The sequence below is a fragment of the Gordionus sp. m RMFG-2023 genome, chromosome 3, assembly GCF_954871325.1.
Source record: "Gordionus sp. m RMFG-2023 chromosome 3, tfGorSpeb1-WG-v2, whole genome shotgun sequence".
Lineage (NCBI taxonomy): Eukaryota > Metazoa > Nematomorpha > Gordioida > Chordodea > Parachordodidae > Gordionus > Gordionus sp. m RMFG-2023.
Genome location: NC_088777.1, coordinates 46,929,787 through 46,952,213, shown reverse-complemented (window position 1 = coordinate 46,952,213; position 22,427 = coordinate 46,929,787). Strand labels below are relative to the sequence as shown.

The 22,427-nt window shown below is 26.4% G+C and overlaps 1 protein-coding gene across 1 annotated transcript in view; it reads right to left on the bottom strand.

Annotated features, from left to right (window-relative positions):
• Positions 1-15,069, bottom strand: part of LOC135926159 (cGMP-dependent protein kinase 1-like) — a 39,234-nt gene extending 24,165 nt beyond the window's left edge. The window contains exons 1-4 of the mRNA XM_065461892.1: positions 13,438-15,069; positions 1,898-2,178; positions 1,366-1,471; positions 1,021-1,084 (exon numbers count right to left, since the gene is read on the bottom strand). Of these exons, the coding sequence (XP_065317964.1) occupies positions 1,021-1,084; positions 1,366-1,471; positions 1,898-2,178; positions 13,438-14,915 (1,929 nt within the window). The 5' untranslated portion in view covers positions 14,916-15,069. The remainder of the gene's footprint in view (positions 1-1,020; positions 1,085-1,365; positions 1,472-1,897; positions 2,179-13,437) is intronic.
• Between the last annotated feature and the right edge of the window lie 7,358 nt (positions 15,070-22,427).

Below are 22,427 nucleotides of genomic sequence, written 5' to 3'. Positions count from 1 at the left end.
AATATATTAATTTATACCTATTTTCATTAAAAAACATTGGAAATTTTAAAATGACGGAAATTTTAAAATGACGAATATGACAATTGTCAACCATCGGAATCACATAATTATTGAATTTCCACCAAAACGGATTTAAAATATTTCACCTAATTTCATTAATGATGAATGTGACATTTGTCATCCTTCTGAATTAAATTATTATTAAACTAACAGTAAAATAGAGCGTTAGCCAAATACTTAATATTAACCTTAGCCAATCAAAATCAGTTTGAGCTCAGCAAAATAAGACGGCTCAGACTTAGCCTTAGCCAAAATAATTTGCCCAAAAATTGGCTCCTTGCCTTAGCTAAAAAAAATTGGCCTAGGCTTATTATCCTTGTCCAAAAAAAGGCTAGGATAATCCGATTACCCAGCTATAATAAGGAATAATGTTTGATTTTTTATACATATAGATATAAAAATCAATGATGTCATCATCACTGGCGTCGGTAGAAATGTCAAAACCTATTTATCATGCCCCCAAATTTATTATTGAACCAGGCGCAAATAAATAAAATATTAAGTCTAAGTGAAAGCATTAGCAACGCCATTATTGTCGAATACGTGTATTGAATTGATGATAATTTTAAGAAACAGTTAATTTGAATATAAAATTTGTAAGGATAATTGAAAAGTTGTAAAGGTAAAATTGAAAGTTTGAAATTGTAAACAAATTAAAGGACAAATATATAAAATAATTATCGATGGTATGTAAATTTTAGTAGTATAAATATAGAGATAAAGAATGTAATATTAAGAAGAAAAAGAAAAGGAAACTTTTATAATTTTTTTTTATTTCATATTTTTAGTTAGATTTTACTTTTAGTTTATTTATGTTATCTTAGATTTTGACTATATTTAATAAATTAATTTGGCATCTTCAATTTGTGTTCATATTAAATTTCAACTTTTAACAATTAATAGTAAAATGGTTGCGATATAAAACATGCTGTTATATATGAATTTTTTATTAAAAAAAACTTCTTCGATGACGTAGGCTATTCTAGATATGGTATCTTGACTTAATGTCGAAAATGTCGGAACGCTTTGAATACATATATTTGAAAGTTATTTTATAATATAATTATAAAGATAGTAGACATTAATTTTTATTTTGCGGGGAGGCACCAATATTGGTCCAAATTGAGAATTTATATATTATTAACCTATATTTTGACCAAAATTACTTCTATTATAAACTATAGTAAATATTCGTTTGATATCATACGAAATATCTAAATGTATAAAGTAATTGGATAAAAACATTTAAGATTGAAAGAAAATAAACTATATGAAAGATATTATGCCCATTATATTTAAAAAAACCTTCTGAGGAATCTCATGTATTCTTCTTGCCTAATCATAGCTGTCCTCACCATAATCGATTTAAATGAATACTGATCGATGACCCATAGATTGCAATCAGTCATAGCTATACTTATAATCATTTAAATATTTATTTATATCAACAATAGGGAGAGGCGCGCAGGGGCTCGAGCCTCTGAGAAATTTGAAGAACCCCCCTCAAAATTTAAATTTGTTTTTATACCACTAAGAAGAAGCCAATTTTAGATAATGTTAGCTAAAAAAAGGGGTAATTTTAAAAAATTTTCTTGAGCCCCCTGAGATTGTGATGGATTGTAAAAGCAAGTGATGCCCCTTTTATTATTAACTTTAATAGATAATATACTACCAAAATTTTTAATTTTTAATTCTTAAACTTAATATATATATATATATATATCAAGAACTTTTACACACCCCTAAGTTAGTAAGAATATTACCTCCCCCTACCCCTCTATGCCTTGTTTTTAATTTTTTTTTAAAAAATAATATATTTTTATAAAAATAATTTTACCAAAGACAGTTGCCGTTCTTTGGCAATCGTATAGAACCGCTAACTCCCCAAAAATAGTTGGGGGGTTTAGGGTGATTAAATGGTTGTTCTCTTTGGTTACGTGGAGCGTTCCTTTCTCCAGGACATACACTAGCCTTCCCACGTCGCCTTCGTTTATGATAATATTGTTTTTCGAGTAGCACACTGGATACATGCATTCAACGAGTTCCTTGATTTGCTGGCCATCCATATATTTCATAAACGCGTTGTTAAGGATAGCTGATTTAATACAGTCCTTGGAACTTTTTTTAAAAAAAAAATTGAATAAGTTTGAGTCAAATTTGTGACTTAAGTTTAAATATATGAGTATTATATTTTCGATAAATTTTACTCAGCATCCTAAGGTGTAGTTTCGAGCTCTCAAATCGGTATGTTTTTTTTGGAATTTGTTAAAAGCCATGAGGATTTGGAATAAATAAAAATGCACTCATTAGCAGTTATTTCAATGAAAGTCATAAAAATAAGTATGGCCTTCAATTTTTGAATCAACAAATTATTAACTATTAGGCCTTTATAGGAAAAAAATATATTTCTTAAATAATTATTTTAAAAAATAAAATAAATTAATTATTATATCATTTATATCTAAAAATTATTTGTAAAATTTGTATCAAATAAAAATAACTGGTTTTTATATTTTATATTTGATTATGAAATTTTTATTTTAAGGTGCTGGGTGGTAAAAGAGCTTTTAAAATGTAAAACGTTTTAATAAATTTGGTTTTAGACCCGATATATCTATCCATTTCAAACTACCCCAAAAGGTGTTATAAAATTGCTTTAATTCAATCATAATAATTATATTCTTAATAATTATAAATCTAGTTTTAAACCTAACTTCATACAAAAAAGAGTCATATGCTTTCGTTGCGAAAAAACAAACCACATCGCTAAAGATAGCAGAACTCAAGCCATATAGATAATTCTACCAGACACCTCACCTTTAGTTTTCTAATAAAGCTACCATTGATGCGAAATGGTTTGTGGTTTACAATCGAATTCAATACTAATGCTGCGTGCAGTGTGATATATGAAGTTGCCTGGAGACGTATTGGCAAACCATCAGCCTGCGTATAAGCTAGTGGGGTAAAAATAACAAAAGAAAGGTTGGGTAAATGTACATTGAAAGTCGAAAGAAAAAATATTTCCAAATTTTTATTTGGGTAGTTAAAGGAGAGAATTTCCTTTTTTTGGAATATAATTTCTTAGAGAATTCGATATAAAGCTTCCGGAAGAAGTTTGGATTGATAAATGAATATTCCCACTTTAAATACTATTGCATCGAAATTTCCTCAAGATTTTAAAGAAAAATTAGGAGAAATAAAACTGCAACAAGCAGTTATCCACATACAACCTAACGCATTACTCAGCAAGAATAGTTCCATTTCCGCTGCGACGAATTTTGAAGCCGAGTTAAGACTAAGACCAAAGTGTTATCGAAAAGGTGGATTCACCAACAATTCCAATCACACCAACGGCTAATGTCTTAAAGAAATATGGTGTCGTGCGGATATTTTGTTTAACAATCAACAAATTTTATGAGATAGATAACCATTTACTATCAACTTTCGTCGACCTGATAAATAGAATCGTGGGTGTTATAATATTTTCGACGATAAATTTAATAGATGCATTTTTACAATTAGGAGTTAATCCAGAATGTAAGTACCTTTTAGCAATTTCGACTGATGTCGGTTATTACCGATATATAGAATCCATTTTGGGTTGACTAGCTCTCCGATAAATATTTCATAGCTTTATGCAAAACCTATTAAGTGGAATTCCTATATGTCCCAGTTTTATGCCATTTTAAAGATATTAAGTCAGGTGGAGTCCGTGACTCCACTACCAAAAGAATGGCTGAAATGGTACCGGCTCCAGGGGTGATTACCATGGAGACATTATGGCAAAACTTCATGTTATTGTGAATGTAATATATATTTTTTTATAGCAATTTTCTTCTATTTTAGTATGTAGTAAATTTATAACGTTTTTTACAACTTTGTTATATAGTATGTATATATTTTTTTGTTTGACCAGAAAGGGGTGGCATGTCCCAGTTTTTTGCCATTTTAAGATATATGTAGTATATTATAAGGCAACAGTCAATTAAAAATTTTGCATATTGTTGATTGGGGAATTAAATCATATTATAATAAAAATAATATGATTATTATTTTGAAAATAGATATAAAAAAAATTCATTATGTAAAATTTTAGGAAAATAATTATTAAAAAAATTTGATATTTTTATTGAATTTAAATTTGTAATATGACTTTCTGGTGTAAAAAATTATTGAAATAAAATTATAATCAATTATTGTGTCTTTAAAATTAACAAAGTGTTACTAGATACTATGGTTAGTGTATTTTTAGACGACGTATTTATTGCGGACGAGAATATTTGATCATGTAGTTAATATAGAAGAAGTATTAAGAAGATTTGAGAAGGCTGGATTGACAATGAAGACCGATAAAATTAAAATTAGAGAAAAGTCAGTTACTTATTCGATCATGTGATTGACGAATTCGGAATTCATCCTACAGAAAATAAGATCATAAAAAATTGCATAGCTAAAAATTTATACCCATTTCTAAAATTCAATTTATTAAAATGTTTTACATTAAAGAGTTTTAACGCTCCCTTGCGTTAAAATTTTTGTAATAAAATATAGAAAACTTTTCTTTTCTGGAATTTTTAATTGGGTTATAAACTAAAGGTTTATCAAAATTTTATAAATGATTTTTAGATAAAGTATATACAGTGTATTCCATAAATAATTATTATCTTAAATATAATATTTGTTCAATATAGCTTTAATAATTAACAAATAGTTCATTCAAAGACGAAGTCTGTATAGTAATTCTTGCTATTAGTTCAATTTATAAAACGTAGAATATATGGTTCCACTGTCAGAATTCAAATATTTAATACTTTAAAACAAAGATTTATTTTTATTAAATTTTTAATTATATCAAAATCTTCGTATAAAAATAATAATAATAAAACTCTTTTTTACGCATTCTCTTTTTAAACAATAATAAACAAAAACGTTATTAATTTATCAAGATACATAAATAACACTTTTTAACATAAATCACTATATCCCTCTCTCATATATCAAAATTACAACAGTTTGTATATATATTTGTATGATTGATTGAATCAATAACAACTAACGCGTGTGTAATAAAAGCTGTTTATAATTATTCCCTCATGGTTTTTAACAGATTCCAAAAAAAAACGAGGAGACTCGTGATGCTGAATTCACACGTTGTGATTCCTGATTCCGTATCCAGTTACGATACAAAATCCTATTAAATACATTTTCTAATTGTGATAGGGTGACTCTGCAACTTAAATCGGACCAAAACGAGAAACATCATGTTTTTTATCATTCTATTTAGTGTAATATTTTACCTTCTAAAATAGAATTGAAAACTTTATAGTATTAATTCAATCCTAAGGTTGTATCATGTTTTGTAAATAATTATTTTAAACTTGTAAATTATACTTTAAGAGGGAAAATGCATTGGTATATTAGTGATGTTAGTTTTTTTTGATTTGATAAATTAATTGATAAATTAATTAAACTCTGTCCTTTTGATAGTCGATGGATATTACTAAAATTACCACCACAGAAACATTATTATCATAAATAAATTTCAACTCACTTTTGGGGAAAGCATGAAACTCAAAATTATTTCAAAAAAATAGAGTGGAGGTCAATCTAAAGAAACACTCTTTTATGACAAAGGCTTGCTACCATGTTATTCACTCTAAATTTCTTGTTTTAAATAATATATTCCTTAAAATCGTATTCATATCTTATAAACGTTCTTATTTTAAAAAAATTCCATTAATATATAATATTTTATATATAGCCTTTTTAAGACATATGTGCGACGAGAATACAGTTTGAAATGCAATATATATTTTATTCAAATAAATAATTTACAATTAAAGTATTATTTTTTCGAAATTATACTAATTTATGAAAGTGAGTAATTATGGAAAATTTTGACAAATTAAGCGTATAATGTTTAGATATTTAACGTTAATAAATTTTAGACTCATTGTAATTATTGCTTTTATCTTTAAAATAATTATAATTTTTGGTCCTAGAACAACATAAGTTTTATTTTTAAATTACTATTAAACTAGTGTTGTCAACGGTTCGATTTGAGCCGATTTTTTAAAACAACTAACTCAATATTTTATCGATAAAAATACTACACTAGCCGTAAAATTTTGGTTATAGAAGGTACAATGGTTTATCAGCTAAATCTCGAGGCCTAGGTAATATTTTTCTGGCTAAAATATTGACCGCAGTTTTTAATAATCGGCTCAAATTGAGCCGTTTACCAAAGCTAATCAAAACATATAAAATAAAATAAAGGGTTCACATTTATTTAATTTTAATTCTTCTGTTTTAATGCTTAATAAGGCTTCAATCATCTTAGATTCAAAAATATACTTCAAAAAAATGAGAGAAAAGAAAGAATATGGAAATAATTCTCACATAAAATGTTATTATTATGAATATAGCTCTGTGTTTATTTTTTGAATTTAAAAAAAAATATTTATTTCTGCTTCATCCAAATTTAAAATAAGATGGTTTTTCATCCGAACCCTAGAGCTGGATATGAACCGTAAAGTTATATGATATAGTATATACACTTAAAATAAAATTTCCCTCATATCAGTAAATATTCAAATAAAGTAACCCATGCATGACCGGAAAAAATTTTTTATATAACAAAACCACTATATAGTTAAAGATAACTATTACAGGGATATAATTTATACGTTTGGTAATATAGCCAAAAAAAATAAAAATAATTAATATTCTTAAAAATACATAAAATAACTTTTTTTTAGAATAATTAATTTTTAAAATTGGCAATTTAAAATCACAAATAATCTGTCTTTTTAATCGTCAAATTTGTTATTTTATTTTTCAAGGGGAATTTTTGATATTAATTTACATTATCTTATAAAAAAAGTAAAACTAATATCACTTATTTAAAAAAATATACATATTAAAAGTATTCATGTGATTATTTATTAATATTATACATTATATAGAGAAGAAAAAAATTAATCGTTATTTCCTGTTAGACTCGACATTTAAACACTTAAATTATAAGAGGATGTACATTAAGAAGACTCCGATACACGTCGATTTTACCGCTTAGAGATTTCTGTCCCTAAAAATCATAAATAATTTAAAATGTTCCCTATTATAAATATTTCCTCATTTCAAAATTTAAAATTTCTATCATTAAAAGGTCTAATAAGAGCTTTGAAGATTTGCCCATAAAAATGTTACTAAGCTTAAAAGAAAGGCGATTTCGATATATTTTTCTAATAGTCTACCGGATTACATATTTGCCCAATACTATTGAAGGCAAATAGAATTTAGTGAAGTAAACTAGGTTCAAGCCGAGTACAAACTAAAACATTAATAATAAAAACTTAATTACTGGAAGAGTATCGCGTTACAAATATATCACTTTTTTTTTTAAAGTAACGAAATAAAACGCATTTCCTTCTACCGTTATTCGTTATTTAATTTAAGTATTTATTATTGTTATTATATTTTATCCTTTTTTTTATTTTATTTTATTTTATTTTATTATTATTAGTTTTTATGTTTTAAATAAAAAATAAATTAAATTTATGCAAAAACAAAATATAAAAAGCGATTTTCTCTTTTTAGATAAATACTATATTAAAAATGAATTCAAATTTAAAAATATTTAGTACATATTTATATAAAACTTTATGTATAAAAAAACATATTTTATATAATTACGGGTGTGTATACAAAAAAAGTTTCAAAAACAGAATGACTAAAAAATTTTTTTTATATAAATGAGTAACTAAAAAGGGGTTATAAAAAAATTAGAAAAATAAATAATTTTTTTTGTTGTAAGATTATCTAAGGAGAAATAGTGGATGCTTAGAAAATTGGATGAACAGATCTTTTAACAAATCCTCTGTCGTAAAAACCCTTCACTTAGATCTCTAGTGTCCGCAAATACTCTTTTCTTGAGACTTTTAATTAATCTGATAACTTATTCCTCAAAAATTCCCAAGGTGTTGGTGACTAGGTTTATTCCGTTATTCCATTAAAGTACCAACTGGATTTTTAAACTATCATTAAGGGGACCAATAGGTTAGAGAGTACAAATAAATTATATGCATATCTCATTCATTCTTCTTTCGCCTGTTAGTTTTATTGGTCTGTTGGATGTTTTTAATTATATAGAAAGTACTATTAGATACAATATTTCATATTATTGCTATGTCCTTATGGAAAAATTACTCTTCCACTATTTCATTGCAAATTTTTTGTTTTTGTTTTTCTATTTGTTTTATTCGTTATGTTAATTTTTTTTAGTTTTATTGTTTTTTCTTTACATCCCTTGAGCTCTGAAAAATATTGAATTATTTGATATGGAATTTTTTTTGCAAATTTTAGATAGAATTACTAATTGAAAATTTTAGGTAGTTATTTTTTTGTCAAATTTAGTTAGAATTTTCTTTTTTTTTGCTCATTTTTTAAAAAAATCTTGATAGGGAAAAAAACAAATATTTAGGTGTCTATTGTGAGGATGTTAAAGTACCCCATTATTCATTACTAGCTGAATCCAAACTATTGTATTAAAGGTTAAATATGATTGATAATGTTCCGAAAAATGCTATAGATGATTTACATAATTAAAGCATATTGTAGACCCATTAGTACTTCCACCAATGAAGGAAAATTTTCTTCTTTAACAAGAACAAAATCGTACTTAAAAAGATGGCTCGTTTTGAACCTATAAAAAAACTCAATATTTTAGCGAGTAAAATAATGCCACGCCTCGAGATTTCGCTACTAGATTCCAAACCGTTGTGCCATCTATGCTACAAGTTCTACCCTATGAAAATAGATTGAATAAGTGTTAGCCCTTCTTATTATACATAGAGAGTTCCGAGTGTGGTAAATTAGAAATTATATTTAGAATAATGTAAATTTTAATATTGATATGATAAAAATATTTATGTACGTTTATAATGTAATATAGTATGAATTATTATATTCGTTAATTATATATGTTTTATAATGATTTAATATGTATGTATGACATAATATCGGGGGTAGGTCTACCTAAAACTCATATACGAATAAATGATGATATAAAATGATTATAAGAATTTATTAAATTAAAGCAGCAGGATGTAATTATGAATTTTTTCTGTAAATGTGATATATGGTTGAATAATATGGATGATAATTAATGAATAAATTTATGGAAAATGGAACAATTGTAGCTGATTTAACATGAACAAAATAATAAAATATTATAATTACTGACAACACAAATTAGTTGATGAATGAATTTGCAAAGAAAGAAAGGGATAAAATAATGTTGGCGAATAATTGGTATTAAATGGAAATTTTTGGCTTAAAGATATATTTAATTTTGTACATATGAAAATTAATTATAAGAAATTGATGTATTGGAAATGGAACATTATTGAAACAAGGTTATAAAATGTTAAATTATTAAATATATAAATTATGGAAATATTTTTTGTTGTTAGGCGAATGATTATTGTGTGAGATATGTATGATCAAAAAAAATAAAAATGAAGAATCTATTACCTTAGGATGGCTAGATGTAGCATTTGCTTAAAAAATAATGGTGACTTCATGTGCTATGCAGGGATATGGATATGGGCCATCCAAAGATGATAGCGGTTTATTGGCCAGTTTTAAGATATAATAATGACCCCAGCCATCCAAGGATGATAACAAGACCTTGGCCAGCTCTAAGATAACGGTGACCTCGTGACTGTTCTAGCATTATGCGAACATTGCGGGACATTCAGGATAATGGTGCCCTCTTTGGCCATTGGGGATCAATAGAGATACTCAGATGGAATATCCATCTGGGAAATCATGCAACAATGGAATCGATATGATGGTAGGATATCCGTCGATATTGATACTCCAGCGGGAGATCAAGCAACAATGGAATAGGTGTATGCTCCGGTGGGAGACATAAGGAAAACGATATGTATATTCTAGATGAGATCAATCTACCATGGCAGTCAATATTAATGCTCTTTTGAAAGATCAAAATTTTGATAGGAGGGAGAATAGTGGATAATAAAAAGGTAACATTATACAGTAAAGGTAAATGAAGACCAAAGCCATATATTTTTTTGAGAACCTGATAACCGTAAACGCTGCAAAGAGATGTGAGTTTTCCTGATGAAGAGGAAAGTGTAGTAAATTAGAAATTATATTTCGAATTATGTATATTTTAATATTGATATAATGAAAATATATATGCATTCATATATTATGAAATATTATATTCATTAATTATATATATGTTTTATAATGATTTTATATTTATGTATGATATGATATAGTGCAAGGAATAGCTACCTAAATACTCATATAATTATTAGCATCGTCCATTTTGAATTGTGGTTTCAGAGGTTTTATTTAAATACGAATAAATGATTATATAAAATGAATACACGAATTTATTAAACCAAGCACTGTAAAGAAAATTGAACTTTACATTATATATTTTTTTTCTTAAAAAATTTTGATTAATTTTTTATTTTCAAATGAATCAAAATAAAAGGATTTGGACAAATGTAAAACACGAATGTTCTTCAAAAAAGGATACGTTCAAAGTTCGTCAAAAATAAAAGGAAAGTCGTTCACCATTTTTTTTTTTTCAAAATAGCGGACTTCGATTAGAAAATTCTAAGATTGGCATCATTTTAGAACAAAGATTATAGAAACACTAGATGTTCAATCCTATGTGCCATCTATGAGCAAAATCTTTTGGCTTGCGTAATATTTTTTCTGGATAAAATATTGAGTTAGCCGTTTTTAAAAATCGGCTGAGCCGTTTAACAATACTAGCTTAACTAGTATACATTTTCGTTTAATATTTTAATCCGTTTGGTAAACCGCATAAATAAATAAAAAAATAATTAACAAAATAACAAAAGTTCTAATATTGGTACACCAAGATTCAAGCTAGAACAAAAAATATAAACAATTATAACAAAAAAATTAAAAGATGTATAAATGTTAGCTGCTATTGTTTTTTTTCCGGTAATTTGTTATTTTTTCAACTTTGAATATTTTTTGAGCGCGTTTTTTTTTTCAAATTCAAAAATCTTATTTTGCAGAAAATGTATTCCTTTTTTTTGAATGCCGAATGAATTTCGGACTATTTTGCCATAAATTTAATACAGTTTTTCCATTAGCTTTATTATGTAAATTACAAAATTACTCAAAGATTAACGGAAAAATAGTCCACAATTTCATAAGATAGGTATTCTTAAGATGTTGAAATACATTTCCGGTAAAATCAGATTTTTAAATTTAAAAAAAAAGCACTCAAAAAAATGATTTGAAGTTGAAAAATAACACACATGCCGCTAATATATATAAAATTGTTGTCATTATAATAAAAAAAATTTTTTTTAATCGTATTTTAAAATATGAGACTAAATGTCTCTGTCAATAAGCATTTATACTTTTATAATTTAGCAGAGGTATCACGAAAAAATTGTCAAATAAGACTTATGGGATCTTTAGAAAATGTAATGCGAAAATAAGATGATGCATTGTTTAGTGTTATGTTTACAGCATAATTAATTATTTTTAATTTTACCATCTCTTTCGTTATCAAAATCAACTAGACTTACAAAATTCGAAAGTGCAAGTTCTCACTAACATTTTTAGAACAAAGGCTGATATTTTATGTAACCACACGTGTTTCCCCATTGATATTTATGAATAGCTGGCTGCGCCAATTCTAAGACACCGGATTGGTTTATAAAATAGAACACATAACGATCCTGCGAGGTTTTTGATGTTATCATTGGCTAAAAAATATTAGCACATACAATCGATAAAAAACCTATAAAAGAACGGGATTGTGGTTAAGGACTTTTTTCACTTTCACTTATTTTACCTCATTTTAATTATTTTTTAATTTTGCAATAATTTGTACCTTGGGTTAAATTGGACCATGATTATTATTGTATAGTAACGTTGCCATAATTTTGCCTTACCTTTAAAATAAAGGATAGATCTAAATTGACATGTGTCGAGTGCTGTCTGCACTTTTATTTTAGGTCTTCTACCACGTCAGTCTTCATCGGTCAAAACTACTCCTCCTAATCTTAACCCGGAGCTAGCCTGCGCACCAAATCTTATGGCTACTCTAGTCCCCTCCAAGTCCCGTACTCTAAATAATCTTATGACGCCACGTGCAACATTTAGTAAAGTATTACTTATATTAATTCGTTTTTACACTTGGATAAAGCGAAAGTCAAACGTCAATAAGTTGGAAAGCCCCTTTTGAAATTATTTTAAAATATAATTTTATATAACAAATATTTTTTATGTGAAAATATGATTAAAAATTTAATGTGTCTATAATATTGTTTGCTCGTAAATTTTTACCATTTTCTCGTTCATTTTTTTTTAAAAATAGTAAATATTTCTGAGATAACTCTATAGAAATGGAAAATCAAGGAAATTTTATCAATTTTTAAAAAGTAATGAAAGTAAATTTTCGTCGTTTCATTCATGTCATTATTATGAGAACGCAAATTTTTTGTCTAATTTTATTTTCCATAGAGATAGAGTTGGGAAAGGGGGGGGGGGGGGTAAGGTTATATGCCGAATAAATTTATTAGATTATTACTCTTTAGGTTAAATCTTTTATATATATAAAATATATATTAGAAAACTGGTCATAATTTTACGATTAGAATTTTTATGTTATAAGATAAAATATACTTTTTTTTAAAATCAGAATTATTAGTCATAAGTTTAGTAAGATTTTTTTTTAGAAGGAGAGGGGGGGGGAAGGTGATATACGACCCTTCCATAGTTAAATTGGAAATATTTTCTTAATACTTTAATACTTTAATTTTGAATTTTTCTTTTTATTAGTCATTATTTTAATTTTTTTTTATTATCTATAAATGACATATATTGATTTACACATCTACATATTAAAAAAAAGATGAAACACACATTGACAAAATGAATATTAAAAAAATTTTACAAGAGGGATTCCCCTCCCCGTCCCCCACTGTGTCTATAGGTTAATTTAAGATATATATGTTTTTAAAAAAATAAAAATATTTAATGAACTTTAACTTAATTTCTATCAAAATTACATTATATTTTTAAATAATTGTTTTTGATATTAGGATACCTAAAAGCTGTATTGCATTAATAATGTTTATTTTTAGTTTATTTATTGTCCTGTGGTGAAAGACAAAATTGTTATTTTTATATCCTCAATTAATAAAATTATATTGTCACCATGATTAAATAAGATAGTCAAACTCATGGATATTAATATATCTTAGTATCTGCCAAAATAAATATAAAAAAAATGAGGGAGGGGATAAATGACAGCTATCTCAATATCTTGGCATCATTAAAATATACTTTTCTGATTTGGGATATTTTTGTAGTTTAAGTTTTCCCATTTCCAAGATTGAGTTTGGGTCCGCGGGGTGAGCTGATATACCCATAGCCCTTATTATTCTCGGTTCCGATATGGATATATTATTTGAAGATAAATTATTGAATGAGGAATTGTTGGGAAAGGAATCGGGCAAAAAGACGGACTGGAATTTATCCAATTGACTCCTCAATCTGGCTATGATTTCATCTTTATATTCTAGCTGACCCCTCAGATGGGAGATGATATGGTCGTGTTGATTGTTTTGCTGAGGGTAGTTCGATTTGAACCAAGGATTGCATAGATTATGAGCCGATTCATATGGGGGTGGTTGGTTGGATCGATCGTTACCGTTATAAGGGATTGGAGCTAGAGAACTCGGTGTATATATTTTTTTTGAGCCATTTTGGGGATAATTGACCACCGAAACATTATTTCCATTGAATCCTTCTTGAAAATTTGGTTGGTCGTTGGCGTTGTTGTTTATGTTGGAAAGTGGTTTATAAACGCTATCGTTAAAGATTTTAGTATCGCAGGGAAACGTCGAAGAATTAGTCACAATAACGACTCTGCGTTGAAGTTTCGGGTTCAACGTATTGACAGTAGTTACAATATTAGTTAATCCCACATGACAATTATTATCGATTGAAGAATTTACATTATTTTCATTTGCCAAAGTATCGAAGGAACAAATGGACATCTTATATTTGTTGTTGCGCAAGTCATTTAAATCAGACCCATCACCGGGCGAACAATAATTGGCCAATTTATCAATTAAATAATCATCGTTTTTTCCGTAAGAGTCAAACTGTTGGGCCGCTTTTTTGTTACAAGCGAAATTAGCTACGTTACCCGTATCACTTACCAAGGTCTGTTGGTTTAAGTGGGGGCTAGATTCCCAATTTGATGCACTGCTTAAATTTTTGTCGCAAGAATTATTATAAGAATGTGAAGGGTTATTTGATATTGGTTCACTATCAATGCTTCCTAACAAAAATTGTTCTACAGTAATGGGATCAAGACATGCCATTGAATCACGTCTGTTAGGTCTGCGATGTTCATTATCAGGGACATCGGTAATCAAATCGTAATTTCCATTAATGTCATGATTACTTCTTTGAATAGGGAATTGATCACTATCAGAATTTATAATATCGTTATCATTGTCATCGACGTAATTGTAAGTAACCATATTTTCATGACTTTTATTTAATCCATGTGTACCCACTGTAACCTTATCAAATTGAAGTTCGTTATTGAATTCTAGGGAATCGAAGTAATTTTCGGCCAAAGTTTTGGGTTCAGAATTTCCATATTCATATTTGGAATTAACATTTGTATAAATATTATTCTTGTTTTTAAGATTTTCGACAATTAAATTCGTTGAATTAATGTGACGATACTGAGTAAAATTTTTATTTTGAAATTCATTGGAAACTCTTACTGGGTTCTGAAAAGCCATATAATATCTAAAATTTTTGTAAAAGAATCATTTCTCTCCGATGTCGGGAGGGGGAAAAAAATATAAAATTAAAATATAGTATACTTTTTTAAAATATTATAAATGATAATTAAATTTTATAATTTTATCGCGATATATAAATGTCATCTCAAACAAAACAAAAAAAAAATGAAAATAACTTTTTAAAATATTTATGAATAATTATCATTCTAATATATTTCATTTTTCTTATTTATATTTATAGTATATAAATATATCTTTTCGCTATAATAAAAGAACACATACAAATATATTTTATCTCACCTTATAAAAGCCAAATTAAAAATAGATAAATATTATGATAATTATTATATCTCAAAAATGAAATCGGCTATTAAATCATGATAGAATACATGTATAATGAATAAAAGGAACGATTTCCCTAGTTACAATACTAATATGGGATTTTTGAATAAGTATCATTTTATCTTTATCAAAATATTGAATTCGATCAAAAAAAGTTGTTATTATCATTATACTTTACTATGTATTCATTGTATCCTAAGGCTAATATAAATATAATATATACATTTTATTTTTTGAATCTCAAAAAAAAAATAAAATTTAAAAAAATAATAACAGTAAAAAATAATGATAAAACAAGCTGATTTTTATTATGACAAGAAAAAAATAGCACCTTGTTATAATAAAATAATTAATTCTAATTCACTCATTCTAAGTTCTCGTCAACCAACTAAATAGGATCGAAAACAAAGTTTAAATAAAAGATGAAATAAGGAATTTTTTTTAAAAAAATTAAATATTTCCAGGTTAAAATCAATCTTTTTTTTTCCAAATTTTCTTTTTATCCTTTTGCTTAATTTGAATTAAATCGGATACTAATGTATGCATTTGATTGACTCACCTACCCGTCCGGTCTCTCTTTATATAAAATAAGTTATTCTGTTCACAATATATGTTTTTTGCTGTGACCCAACAGAATCAATTATCATTTGGTAGCGATGGGATCATTAACGCTTAAGATTTGCCAATTATTAATAGTTTTTTTTAGATCTCTATGCTAAAGATCCTAAAAGAATGTTGATAAATATTGGCATGAATTCATTGGGTTGTTTAATATTTTTTAAATCTCCACATTTTCTATGGTGGATACAAATTATGTTTGTTTTAAAGTCAATGCGAGGAGAATCCCACGATAACCTACCCTGTGACCGTTGGATGAAGATGATAGAGTCAGGACCCATACTATATAGATCAAGAGTATTATATTGGGTTGGTGTGAATGTTAAAAGTACCATTGCATCCCAAGTGGAAAATCGAAACACTATGTTTTCTTAGCATAATTACTTATTAGCTTATACACGTATAATAGGTGTGCTAATGATTATATTTTTATTAGAATACAGTTAAACATAATTCAAATAACAGACAAGCTCAGCTATATTTTTACACTAATTAATTATGAGAAAGAAAATTATGTGATTTTACATAATAAACATAAAATACTCAGAGGATAACAAAGACCCAGCAAAGCATGGTAGCATCCCAAAATGGGGGCTCCTTAATCTCATGAATTTTATGTTGCATTTTTTAAAATACTTACTATAGTGATACTGAATAAAGATAACCTTATTTTGATTAAATGCTCATTAATATATAATATCAAATTTCCATCTATTTTAGGAATCAGGTAGGTCCTTGTTGTTTATTCAATAACATTATGATTAATGATATAAATAATTCTTATGAACTGAGATTGAATAAAAATATACAAATCATTAAAATTTAAATGCTTGATTTAATATTGTATTGAGTATAGCAATAGGTGTGTATTGGTATTAATATAATTTATCGGTGTTTTGTTTGTATCTTTAAATGCTAATGTGTTAAGAGTTAGTATTGTATCACCTCTAGAAATATAGTAGTATCAATAATAAGTATGATTCTTACAGTATAAATTGTCAAAGCGATTGTACTCTTAGGCTTATTATTAATTGCCCGATTTGAAGTTGTTGCACTAACGGATAAAGAAATAAAAGGGGTAATTAATATGATATATCATTAGTATTTGTTGTGGTATCAGTAGTAGACAATACTTCTAGACGTCCATTGCAGAAGTTTTGTAGTTAACCTAGTCAATACTGTGAAACATTAATGTAGTACCAATATTAGGAACTATTATAGCATTAAGTGTGGTGATGTCTATTGAATCTGTTGTAGTTGCATCACGTGGAGAAGTTGTAATGGTATCCATAGTCTTATTATTTTTAAAATTTCCGATCTTCCAATATATTTGAAGCGATGAAAAATTATGAATAAATTTTTCATATATTTGGGGCGATGAATTTATAAAATAACTTTCTTTATATGGGTTAATTCATTTAATCTTATATTTTTTTTAAATATAAAATAAAAAGGTTAATATTTAAAAAAATATCAATAGAAAATATTTCAGAAAATTAGATATACAAATTTTATACTTATTATACTAAGAATATAATAAACTATATAACATTAAACAGAAAAAACATTGTAAAAATATGTAAAAATTATAAAAAAAATGCAAAATTATTCTAATAAATCACATCTCTTAAAAATCAGGAAAATATTTAAAAAAATAAAATAAAATTAGAATATATATAAGGACAAAAAAAAAATTGTGATTTTTATTTCATTTATCTTGATAAAAATAAGTTTAATTTATAGTTAAAAATTTGAGACAGGCTCGGGCTTAAAATAAAAATTGGGGTTCGTGTCTAAATTTTTTTTATATCGAATACATAAAATATTCTCTCTCTTGTTGAATTGATGAGTAGTTACTCTTTTTTTTCTAGCAGTTTTCGCCTATTTTTAATCGATTTCTCACCTTAACCTCGCATTTTAACAATATTAACATTAAAGAAAATGAATTGCGGAGAGCCTGAATTAAACTTCATAAGGGCAAAACTGGACATAAATGCATCAATTTTCTAAAGAAAAAAAGTTAAATGGTTAAAAAGGGTAACATTTTTAAAATAATCAATTTTTCAAAGTATATTTAATTTTTTCTTCTAGAATTGGGATATTTTTATCTAGAATATTTTTGCCCCATGAGTATTCATATTCAGTATCTATTTGTCCGGTGTACATCTTTCGGGTCTTTTTGTCCAGGACTTCATTTCAATATTCGATTCTATAAAATTAAACATCGTTTTCTTCAAAATATAATATTTTTAAAATGCCATTTTTGCCTCCTCCACTTATTTATCCTGCCTAATAAAGTCATTATCGTTTATAATATTTTATCCAAATTATTTTATTCTTTTTTATTAAAAGATTCAAGCAAATCATGGACCAGATAAAATATCAAGATTATAGTAGTAGATGTCTTCCGCTAAACAATTGTGTTTTCCACGTTAACCCCATAATAACGAAAATTCAGGGCGTACTTTTTGTGTTCGTTGTGTTATTGGATATAAAATATTATGAAGTTTTTAAAATTTCTGTATTTGACTGCCGAATATAATTTATTCTTTTAATAAAACAAACTAGACATGTTTATTGATTAATTTTTGTTTAATTCATTTATAAAATAATCAAATACTGTTTCTCAAAATTATTTTTAATTAATAATTATTTATAAATAAAAAACGATAAAATGCTAAAAATTTTAATATGGAATAATTTTTAATTGTGGGTTTCTACTAAAAATTGCAGGAGTTTACCGCTAATGAGAGGGGGAGACCTGGCAATCCTAGTTTTTCTCCTCTTACATATTATACAATCTAATTTGGTACTTCATGGAATTTTAAAATCATTAAACTTTTCATTTGAAACAATTTAATTAAAATAATTTATATTTATTCAATAAGATCATATTAGCAATTATTAAGTCAAATTCGAAATGTTACATAAATCAGGATTGTGTGAACCTTCTTTCCAAAAAAGGGGTTTTGGTTCAGTGAAATATCTCTGAACCTGGTTCGGGTTCAGGTGGGTTAAAGGTTCGTGGTACAGAAAGTAAAATTTAGTAACAATAACAGAAACATCAGTTTATTTTTATAAACTTCATTTTACTAAATTTAGGCCTTACCATAAAAATAATTTATCATTATAATTAGAATATAGGCGAATTATCATGATATCTTCCAAAATCGAGATGTTAAAAATTAAAATATCTATTTTATTATGCCTAACTTTTAACAGTGCATTTCAACTTGCAATTAATAAAGCTATTTTACCTTGTGATTATGTACTTTTCTTTGGTCTTACTTTTAATTTAATGATCCAACAAACAGAATTATTTAAAAAATATTTACTAAATATACTAGTACAATTTTGAAATTTTTACATAAACAGAGTATTCGATAAAATATAATAAAAAGGATTCAGCGCAAAATAATTTTCACCAAAGAATGTTTTTATATTGAAAATTAAAAAATTATGATGTTTTAAATAATTTATTTAACTTTTTTATATTTAATTTTAATATAGTTTTTATATATGTTACTTTAAAAATATATTTTAAATTGAACCCTGAAAACTAAATTTAAAAAAAAAGGTACGTTTAAGTTTAGTAAAAATATTGAGGGATAGAAGGTTTCTGGTTCAGGGTTTGGGTTCTGGTTCACAGACTGATATAATTCAAAAACAATGCCGAAATATCGATCTATGACAATTATTAAGTTTGATGATTAAAATATCATCCTATCTAAAGTATATTTGCCAAATTTAATTCGTAATTTGGCTACAATTAAGCCTAGTGTACTGAAAGTTTTTTTAACAGATACCTGTTAACAAGGAGCAACTAGAAAGGCGTAATAACATAAATAAAATAATACTTAAAATTTATTTGAAGCCAATATTGTAATATAAAGAAATTTAAAAAAAGTTAAAAAATAACAAATATGATCATTGTCACTCTTCAGTCGTATATTTTCACTGAAATATTTTAGTTTAAATTATCTTCCAAAAAATACAAATTCTAAGATATATAAAAATTATCATTTTCCATTGTTAATTTTCACGGAAATTGTAATTTTACATGTTTGCAACATATATTTTTATCCATTATCTTCAATAGAAAAAGTTAAAAATAACGAATTTGCTACATTTCAATGGTGTATCTTCACTGAAATCTCATAATTTAACATGTTTAAAATATATATTTTTACCCATATGTTTTAAAGAAAATCGAAAAAGTTTTTGAATAAAGATTATAATAAATGTTGTTAGTCTATGGTTCATCTTCACTTAAATCTTTTAACATGTTGTTTACAATATATCGTTTTGCCCATTTACTTCAAAAAAATTTAAAAAGTATAAAAATTAAATTAAATTGTCAATTTTCTATGATAAATTTTTACTTAAATCTTACTTTAACATATTTGTTGGCCGAAACATTATGTTCTATGGACATATTCAGTCTCCATAACATACTAAAATGTTACATTGGTGTTGGAGAGCGGAGGAGACAGGGCCATTACAACAATTCAGTCTAATTAACTCTGAAAAGAGATTCTAAATAAAGGGGGAAGGGGATGTATGAAAAGACTATCGACACTAAGACAAAGAATGAGAGCAATAAAACAATGGTATCAATATTAATGGTCGTATTTCGGAAAAGAATAAAATTAGTCGTTTAGCTAAAAAGAATGCGTCACAAGAGATCGTTATACGTACAAGTGATCGATGTAGCTAAAAGAAATTCGTTATAAATTTTTATTAAAAATATATGTTTAACTGTTATTTAAGTTGATAATATTTAGCAAAATATCAGGTTGTTGATTAACCAAAAAATCTTCATAAAGAGAAACGGCTTTTCGTCATTAGAAAATTTATGCCGTAATCGAGCTCAATTAGAGATCGGATTTTTATTTTGGATCAAAAGATACAAGAAATCATTATCGTATAAGAGATCTTAAGGCAACGTGGATATCTTGACAAGCGACTAAGTAGAACAAGTAGTCAAGACCAGGATGCTATCGTGAATCGTTGACAAATTATCGCCAATTGCTTATCAAAACTTTAGTATAGGATAAAAAATCTATTATCTCAGAAACAAGAAGTCGTGGAAACAATCGTTACTCGAAGACAAATTATCGTCAGTCGTTTACCGTTAGTTACCAGAAACCGTTAGAAACAAGCAAAGACTAGGATAATTTGGGATTAAAACGAAATATAATTAAAAGAGCTAGAAGAATGTATCGGGAATCATGATAACAGAAGTATCGAGTTCGGCAATGGCCTATAGAGATCAAGAGATAATCGTTTACAAGGGGTTGATAAGAAACAGAAGGAATCAAGAATTTCAGATTGTAATCGGATACAAACAGTCCTTAGAAGTGAAGAATATTAGACAATAGACCGTCGTTAGAAACTAGAAGACATTAGAGATTAAGACGAATAGATTCGGTGGAGAAACAAGATCAGTAAAGTCAAAATCGGAAGAAAGGAGATCATTCGCAGAATGGTGGGACTAATCTAAGTGGAAGGGTGTTGTAATTGTGGTAACATGCAAATTTACTAGATTAAGAAAAACGCCAGACAGGCAAATTATTGTTAAACAAAATCACGAAGCCGAAAAATATTCAAATCTACTCAAGAAAAAAGAATTAAATTTCGATACAAATTGAGACTATGCAAATGTTGATTAAAGAAAAAGGATTTATAATGGAAAAATTATTATGCGAAACAGGATGATTAAATTATGATTTTACGAACTTAATTTTTTTAATCTTTAATTTTTTTATATTTCTTATTTTAATTTCTTATGTTAATTATGATTATGAAATTAGTATTTATATTAATTAATAAAGTATTAGTAGTTTATTTATACGATTTATTTTATGCCCTAAATTCTCTCAACCACTACATTTGTTGGCCGAAACATTATGTTCTATGGACATATTCAGTCTACTTAAAATACCAAAAATGTTACACTTATTATATCTGTAAGATCCCATTAAAATGTTTTTATTTATAATTATAAAAATGATGCTCACAAATAAATATAATCACTTAAGATTTGATTATAAACAAATATTAAGATTATATAATCTCAAATTCAGGACTTAGATAATAAAAGAAAAAAAATAATTAGAATACAAAATAATTTTAAAAAAAAATTCCAAAGAATAAATAAAAATATAAATTTCTAAACAAATATGATATATTATATTAATATTTTTACAGTTATATAATTATATTACATGATTAATAATTGTTTTTGATTCGATTACAATTCTGTTAAAAATATTATATATTTGTAGGTAACAATTCTAAATAATATAAATTGCTGAAAAAAAAATAGTGTAATCAATATTTTTATCTATTTTATAAAATAATTATTTCTATTTATTTCAAATTATTCGACTTTAGCAGGCCGACCAAGTGGGCTCAAACGGCCTGTGGGAGTAGTTCATATAGTTGTCGAGGGGATTCGCGAAATATCAATAAAGTCTCTAGTACTCATAATTGGTGCAGTACTTTTGTAAGTCATAGTCATTGGGGCTACAGTAGTAGTCATGATTG